Source organism: Theropithecus gelada, chromosome X, assembly GCF_003255815.1.
Source record: "Theropithecus gelada isolate Dixy chromosome X, Tgel_1.0, whole genome shotgun sequence".
Lineage (NCBI taxonomy): Eukaryota > Metazoa > Chordata > Mammalia > Primates > Cercopithecidae > Theropithecus > Theropithecus gelada.
The window spans coordinates 30,312,502-30,321,196 of NC_037689.1; the positions used below are offsets into that span (position 1 = coordinate 30,312,502).

The 8,695-nt window shown below is 51.4% G+C and overlaps 1 protein-coding gene across 2 annotated transcripts in view; it reads right to left on the reverse strand.

The window, feature by feature from the left end:
- Positions 1-7,801, reverse strand: part of ANOS1 (anosmin 1) — a 215,639-nt gene extending 207,838 nt beyond the window's left edge. The window contains exon 1 of one of the 2 annotated variants that reach the window (XM_025372222.1): positions 7,450-7,801. In XM_025372222.1, coding sequence (XP_025228007.1) covers positions 7,450-7,656 — 207 coding nt within the window. In that variant the 5' untranslated portion in view covers positions 7,657-7,801. The remainder of the gene's footprint in view (positions 1-7,449) is intronic. The other variant, XM_025372223.1, reaches the window with a different exon arrangement.
- Between the last annotated feature and the right edge of the window lie 894 nt (positions 7,802-8,695).

Here is an 8,695-nt window from a genome sequence, read left to right on the forward strand (position 1 = left end):
AAGGATAGTAAATGAAGTCTTAGCTGAGAGTGTAAAAGCTAGATTGTATTTTTGCTTCTTCTACCTACTAGCTTGAACAGGTCATTTCTATAAGAATCGAGTTGTCTGATCAGAAAAAACAAAAGTGTTGAACTGGACCAAGTGTTTCTGAAGGGAGGTGTCTTACACTGGGTTTCCTAGAAGCAGAGGTTGAAATGGGGTTTCTCGGACATGGGGTAATATTGGGGCGGGGAGAGAAGCTCTCAGTAGAAGAGGGAAGAGAGGAAGCAGGAGAAGGCAGAGATAAAACCTGTGTGGGGATGGGATCTCAGCCGGAGCCCTGCATGAGCCTGATCCCATGCAATGTTTTTGGGCATGAATTGCATTACAGAGCTGATTCCAGCAGGCGGCTGACCTCCTACATCCCCTGAGCAGAGAGCCAATTGCCATGGTCTGCCCACATCAAGGAAGGAGGATGCATGACCTTGCAAGCAAGATGGTGCCCATCGGTCAAAGGTTATTCCCTTAAAAGGAAGCAGCTGTAAGCTATTAGCAGCTGATACAGGAGCCGGGAGATGGTGGGGTGAGAGGCAAGAAAGAGGTCAACAACTGAATCGACTGGAGAAGGAATTGGTGTCTATCACCTCTTTTAAAATATTTCAGAAAACTCCCCAAAATGACACATTTTCCTAAGATGATGGTGCAAAGAGAACTAAAATGTCATGACTATTCATTTTATCAATCAGTTCTGGTCATGGCGGCAACCTAATGCTAATCTAAAGCTTGAAAGAGTTATGGATATCTTGGATTAATGTAAAGAGGAAAAACTAGGTCATACTTAATAAATGCCATATGTTGACAGACAACCTGCTTTCAAAATATGGAGCCCAGGGTAAGTTAAATGGAAAGGTTGAAAGGTAGCTGACTTCAGAACCCTAAGGCTCTGTGAGCTTAGATGATGCCCAGGAATTATGTTATTCTATACTTTACACAAGGCATTGCAAAGAGGCATTTTCAGTTATTTCTGTTCCTATTTCATAAATAAAAATGCCTTTTGATAATATAGATATGCTTCATTAATTGCTGCCCCAAACCTCCCTTCCCCCAAAAACGGTATGAGAGTCCAGTTTCTGGACAGCAATACCAAGTAATCCATTGGAACTTCTCCATTTCTGACTTAATACAAGCAGTGCCCCGTAATACTTTCATAAGTCTCTCTACCTTAACCCCAACACTTTATACTCACTCACTGAAACATACCTGGTAGGTTAGAACATGAAAGGTGGTGAATTTATTTTGAATAAATATGATAACCTCCAAATTTATGATTACATTTTTTAAAGTGGGAACACTTGCACCAACAATATTACCTTTTTAATTTAGGTGTCCAAATACACACATGTGCATAAATAATATCACATATATATATACACAAGTATATATATACACACAGAGATATATGTCTGATATATATTTGATATACTGCATGAAGAAATAAACAAGTTAGTAAGTGTATTTTCTATTGTTTTTAAATGTTCTATTACAGTCACAATAAGGTAGAGTTTTAAATCATGTTCAAAGAGAAATACCATATTAAAAACACAAAAAATTGCAATGAATAGCATAAGGTTTCTTTTGGGTCAAATTCAGAACATGTTAGAAATGCAGCCAGAGAGCCAATAACTCAGACCAGGAAACACCAAGACCAAACTGCATCGAGCCGTGTCTCTGCCAGCGGCTCTCTAAATGCCTGGCCATCCTGCAATATAACTGAAAACTCAGCACAGGGCAAAGGGACACATTATAGGCTGGGTATGAGCACCACAAAATCCATTCCTCTGAAATCTGTGAGTCTGGGGCTGATTTGTAGCTGCTGGGGTTTTGATGCACTAATTGTTTGTTTACTTTTCTTGGAGGAGAGGCTGGTCCTCTAAGTGGAATGATCTCATCACCAGCTTCATTCTCCTTTTTGCCAAAACAAACAGCTTCCAATTACTGCTAGGAAGAGCCTGTGATCTCTAATCAGCTACCGAAGGGAGTCTATCAGTGGTACTTTATAGGGTGAATAATGTCCCATTAAGGAAAAATCTCTCAACATCAGTACAATTCTGGAACCCTAGGGCCAAGCTGCTGGCAACCTGCTATTTGTCTTCCAGCAGGATCCCATCCACTTTCTCCCTGGGCATTCTGAAATCTGGCAGAGACACACCTCGCCTCACTTGCCCACGGACTACTACTTTTCCTCCAACGCTACTCTCTTGAGCCTCCATTGAGAAAACACAGGCAGAGAAAGAGCAGGTTCCAGGCCTGCCAATGCTGAGATTGCCAATGGCAGGTCCCAAGCCTGCCCATGCTTAGGGAACTTATTACGTGTAGAGCTCAAGACTCTGCTACACCTGTGCCACCATGGGCAGACCCAGGGGAGGTCAGAGGAGCAAGAGTGTCCAAGATGAAGCATAAGGCATGAAGTCACTCTCAAATGCATAAAGAGACAGGGCTTATCTCAGGCACCACCTCCCTCCTTTCCTTCTTCTTTAACCTTCTAGGGAAGTTGAGAACATAAAAGGAGAGATGTTTCTCCCTAAGTGAGCATATGTTAGCATCGTACCCTTTAACATTACAGGTGACCCTATGAGGAACCGCCACACTAAAGTAGGTTTAAACTTTCCCAGATGGCTGCATCCTTGACATACAAACAAAGCAAACTAGGTCAGTTTCACAGACGTATGACCAGTGCAGTCCACTCCATGCTCACAAGAGGACCTAGGCTTGGGGTATGCTCTGCAATGGCCATGCTGAAATTCTTTGAGTTTGAGTTTTGTATGTAAGAGTCAATAGCACACTGCATTACTCACTGGAGAGTGGACATGTCAGCTTACAACCGATCCTGACTCCCACCGCACTCTCACCTCTCCAGGACAGGTTCTCGCCGCCCATTCCCCCATCACCAGCACCCCAGGCCCCACTGGCCTTCTGCTCACCACCTCCCATCACATGATCCCTGCCCACTATGATCCCTGCAGGAACCTGGGCATGGGTGTAGGGAAGATCAGGGTTGGCCATATGCATGTCCTACAGTGTCCCATGGTATGGTTGTGTCTGTCCCCATTCCATGCTAGTAGCATCATGGCGTGTTTGGTGGGTGGCCAGCCCGATTCTGAGACACTGGAATGGCACACCCACTGAGGAGGTTGCAATACACCTGGGAGCTGCCCATCTGCTGGGGGCAGGAGGAGCTGGCCTACGAAGGGGAAGCACCTGGCTCAACTTCCAGAGGACGTGTGCCAGGCAAGAGTACAATCCCTGGGTGCAGCAGCAGGCAAAAGAGGGGACCTGGCCAGCATCATGCCTGAGCACATGTGTCTGAGCCCAAGGCCCTAGGTGCCTGTGAGACATGAGTGTTCCCTGGGCACACCCCAAAGCCTTGGGGGAGCCTTCTCTTCCTGCTTCCACCATTCCCGAGTCTGGCCTGTTGGACCCTCTGGCCATTTCAGGGCTCCCTCCAGGAATTAAGTGCTCTGATATTTGCGTGTAAAACTGGCATTGCACAATATAAAGAAGAGTTAGTGTCATGCTAATAATTAAACTTTGAAATTTTCTTTACTGAGAACTACATGGGATAGGAAATTTAAAACACCATGACTAGTTAAGAGAAGCAAGTGGCAAAAGAAAGAAAACGTTTTATATCTTATTTCCTTGGACAAACACTTTTTTTCTTGCTGAGTAAGAGGCCCCATGTTTTTATTTTGCACCAGGCCCTGAAAATTAGGTAGTCAGTCCTGAAGTAAATTATCCAGCTAATCAACAAAATCTTAAAAATAGAAACAAAACCAAAAGCTAGAAGCCATCCTCAGTGATAACCCAGCTAAACAGTCAATGAACTGTGTGATGAGCCAACTTTTCAAGACCTCTGAGTTCTTCTCTAATTTAGTAGCTGCCTTCTAGGAGGGTTGTGGGGATTAAAAGAATAGTACTTGTAAAATACCCAGAAGAGTGGCTGCTCCTTAGTAATCTTCCGGGTAGTGCTAGCTGCTGTATTACCATCACGTGTATGACCCCAACATGCTTTGCATCCTGATTGCATCTTGCAGGGCAGGTGTTTCTCTCCCCCACCGGCACATGAAGGGTTGACATTCAGGAAGGTGGCGTGATGCACCCAAGCTACCCATCTGCGAACAGCAGAGCCTGGGTGTAGAGCAGATCTGCCCAGCCCCAAAGCCCACTTCCCTGCTCCATACCTCACAGACCCATAGCTCCTCTTCACTCTACTAACTGCACTTATGTATTCTATTTGTGAGCCTGAAATAGCTCCGTGCCAAATGCCCTGGACAAAGCACCCTGGAGCCAGGTACTGACATTTCAGGAGATGCTAACATGCACTGTTTCTTTTCGTGAATGAAGGGCAGCATTCAGTAGTGAAACGATGGGGTTTCCATCCCATCTTCCTTTCTTCCTTTCCAGGTCGGAGCAGTGTCGGATTACTCAGGTACCCCTGGTCTGCACTCCCACGCCCGTGCCTCAGTACTGAGTCCCTTGTGTTTTTGGGCATGGTTGACAGCCACTGTGCGCAGGTGGGGCAGAAGCAGCCTGCAGACCTGGAGGTGTCAGGTGTGAACATCTACCCACCGCTTTTCTGTCTTGTTGCTGAAGGGCTGGGCAGTGGAGGACAGTGGGGACAACTGGGACACAGACTATGAGACAACAGCTTCCGCTGCAGGCCTATGACAGCAGGTCACTGACCCAGGGAATCTGCGTCACTGCCTACTCCATGAGTGCATAGGTTGTGCTCTCCTGAGGCAAGGCCTGACAGCTTTCATACTTGAGAGTCCACATGCCTGGCGGGCATCCAGGCTGGAGGCCACGCAAGCTTCTTCCATCCTTAAACACAGCCTGAAACCATGCAAGAGAAGATGGAAACACGCACCTGCTCCACAGACAGCTTTATGGGTGGGCTCATTAGCAGAAGTTCGGGGAGTGATCCTGTAGGAAAGGGCTCTTCCTAAGACTTCCTGTAGCCCAGCCTTTATAAATAGACTAATAAACACCACATGCAGTGTCATGAGTTGTCTGCAGACTGATTTCTCTACCTTCCTTTCTTTTTTTTTTTTTTTTGAGACAGAGTCTTGCTCTGTCACCCAGGCTGGAGTGCAGTGGTGTGATCTCGGCTTACTGCAACCACTGCCTCCCGGGTTCAAGGATTCTCCTGCCTCAGCCTCCTGAGTAGCTGAGACTACAAGCATGCGCCACTACACTGGGCTAATTTTTTGTAGAGACGGGATTTCACGTTGGCCAGGCTGGTCTCGAACTCCTGACCTCAAATGATCCGTCCGCCTTGGCCTCCCAAAGTGCAGGGATTACAGGCATGAGCCATTGCGCCCGGCCCATCTTCCTTCTAATTTTATATATATGGCAAGCGGTGGGGAACAGGGAAGCTTGGGGTTTTATAAGGAGAATGTGTTGCTGTCTTTTCAGATCTTAAAAAAGCTTAATCCCTGCAATTTAGATAAATCAGATAGGCATTACCAGGTTAGGGTTAAGGCTCCCAGAATGGCTTTACAATTGATTACAAACACAGCACTTATTAAGTCTTAACTGAGTAATTTGCAGCTTATTTCACCCCCAGCTAATTAAAATGTAATCAGGATTGTCTAGCAATGTGCATTCTGTCAGCAGTTTTTCTTCCAAAGAGAAATCACGCCAAGGAGACCACAAGAAAAGCCTTTCACGGGAACTGGCTTCATCTAAGCTGCTGCTTTAGCCACTGAAACTGGAAAACAAATAAATGACAGCACTGACAATTCAATAAAAAGAAAAAAAAAAGGTACTCTTTCTGCCTGGGAATAGGCAGCTCCGTTTCGTTTTCTGTTGTTTCAAATAATAGTGTGGCATCTTCTTAGGAGAGTGACTTTCAGGGTAGGACGCAGAGAGCTGGAGACCAGAGGCCTGGGGACCGGCCCTCTCCCGGCTCTGTCCAGGATGTCTGGGTAATTTCACCACAGGAGGTGAGCACTGGGTCTGTCTTCCATTCCCTGAAGACGCAGGAGGACTGCAGAGCGTGCCCATTTCTCTGACACCCACGAGATGCTGCTTCTACGACTTAGAACAAACTCAACTGCACACTCGCGAACGCGTCAGCTTCACCAGCCGGTTCAAGATCATCCCTGAGGGCTAAGGGGAATCACTTCCACACTCCACCCGTATTAATATAGCCTCCTCTGGCAGCTTAATTCCCAGGGCCCCTAGGGGAACCCTCCGCCCCTTGACCCAGCCCCGCCAGGAGGGGCGCCCAGTTTAAGAGCCAAGGGTTTGGCTTCCAGTTCCCGCCCAGTCCCCACTTCTCCTTTTGGTCCCTCCAGAGTTTCCCTGAGGCGAAAAATTGGGAACTTGGAACAGGTGGGCACCTAGGGATAGAGGCGATAATGAGAAGGAAAGAAGGATGAGAGAGGTTCAAAGTAAGTGGAGGATTTCAGAGCTTGCGCGCTCGACAGGGCTGGTAGAGGCAGCAGCTGCACTCGCTCCCGCTGAGTCCGGAACCTGCTCTCGTGCGCCCACCAGCACCCGGAGCCTCCGCGCAAGTCCCGGGGGGATCCGCGCCACAGGGCAGAGTCCCGGCAACCCGCTGGAGCCAAGCGCGCGGCTCCCGGAGCCTCCCACACAAGCCCGCGCGCACACACACACACTCCCCCATCCTCAAAAAACCTACGTACGCGGTTTGGGGGACTGTGCCCTCCGGACTCGTTGCAGAGTATCCAAATACGGCCCCGCCAAATCCCCTGTCCCCGGCACTTCTTCCCTGACGCTCTACGGTAGTCCAGGGCAAGACCTTGAATATTTGGGGTTCCGAATTGAGGCGCGCACAGCCACCCGCACCCGCAACACGCGCATACGCGCACCCTGGAACACGACTTGGCACAAGTCCCCCGGCTGGGGCTCCAAGGGTGGGCAGCGAGCTCTGAGCCCGCAGAGGGTGAAAACCATCGTTCAAAAGAGACAAAGTGTCGGCCGGCGGGCACCTGCAGGGCTGGGGCTCGAGGCGAGGTCCCCGGGCGCAGCCGGGCGCGCCTGCCGGACTCCCTGCCAGTGCCCCGGAGCGCCTGGGACTTTGCAGGAGTCGCCACCGGCCCAGAGTCTCGCGCACTCAATTCCCGGGAAACAGCCACATCCACACACCCACCCTCGGCATTCACGACTCTCCCTCCCCAAGGAAATCGCCTTTGGTTTCCCGCTGGGAAGGAGGGAGTTGGGACAAGATGCCTCGGGCTTCTTTTTCGTTTCGGGAGCCGGGAAGAGGCTGGAAAGGAGGGTTCCAGCACCTCGACTGTATAATCCACGCCCAGGGGAAGCCAGGATCAGCCCGCGGCGCTGGCCGATAACTTTGCGCGCCCAGGCTGGGAGGCGCGCGCCCCAGTGCGCCCCCGCCGCGGCCGCAGCCCCAGAAATAACCCCGGGCGGGCGGGGGCCTCCCCGTACCTGGAAGTGCTGGAAGAAGGCGGAGATGCGAGTGATCTGCAGGCTCAGGCACCTGGAGGCGCAGCGGGCGCGCTGGACGCTCCCGGCAGACAGTGACTCGTCCAGCCGTCGCGCAGCAGCCGCGCCGGGGCCGGCCGCCAGGCAGACCCTGGAGGCCGCCAGCCAGAGGCAGAGGGTCAGGACAGCGCTGGGCACCCCAAGCACCATGGCTGCAGGTCGTGGGCGAGGGCGCCGGGCGTGGGCCGAGGCTCCCTGCTCCGCGCCGGGGCTGCACTGCTGGGGACCAGGCAGCCGCCGCGACTAAGCCGGAAAGTTCAATCCTTCAACTACTGCCGGACCCTCCCATCCGACCTCCCTCCCAGCTCGCCCTCGAGGGGTGGGGTGAGGGGGACAGGCGGCCGCACCATTGGCTGGAAGGCGTGTGAGTGACAGGGGGGCCGGGCGCAGGGCCTGTGGGCCGGTCTCCGGGACTGCGAGCTCGCGCGCTCCGGGGGAGGGCGACGCCGAGCGGCTTTCCACGCCGCGCGGGTCTCAAGGGGCCGGGCTCCCACGCAGGCGCCTTTCCCGTCCGCACCAACCGCTTCCTGCCCCTCCCACCTACCCCCTCCGTCCAGGTAAACGTCAGGTGTGAGCAGGTCCAGGCCTGCCAGGAGAGCTGTTCCCTTCAGCAGGAGGGAAGAGGCCTCAGGACCCCCAGGGGCGTCCCACCTGCCTGGGGATTGACCCCGCGCCCCTAAGTGGCCTGTTTTCTCCCCGACCTCCCCTGGGTCCAGGCTTTTCCAACGCTTTCACATATTCGAATTCCCTTTGCCCAGGTAGTGGAAAGAAGGGAAGAAAACTGAAATGGCAGTAAGGCAGACGGGGAGGGGAGCGTGGATATTTGCCCTACAGTGTCCCGGAGACATGTTGCTCCTTCTCTCCCTCCTGCATTTCTTCCGTCCTTCCCGCATCCCTCCCTCCCTCCCTTCCTTCCCGCACTGTTTTCCCTGGAGACAGTCTCAGTGCATAGCTAACCACCTTTAGGTCCACACGCCTTGTTTCCTCAGGTGTCTGTTTTTCTACTAAGCCTTGCACGCCCCAAGTGAGTGATTTATTCTAAATAGACTTGCGTCTTAATCTCTTTCTTTCCCCACGATTTGCCCCAAGCCTCTTGACTCAGGCTTTTTAGCTTTGGAATGGCTGCTCCGGCCTCTCCTGTCGTTTTTTCTAGTGTTCTCTCAGCACAGGAATTCTCCCTCCCCAGCCA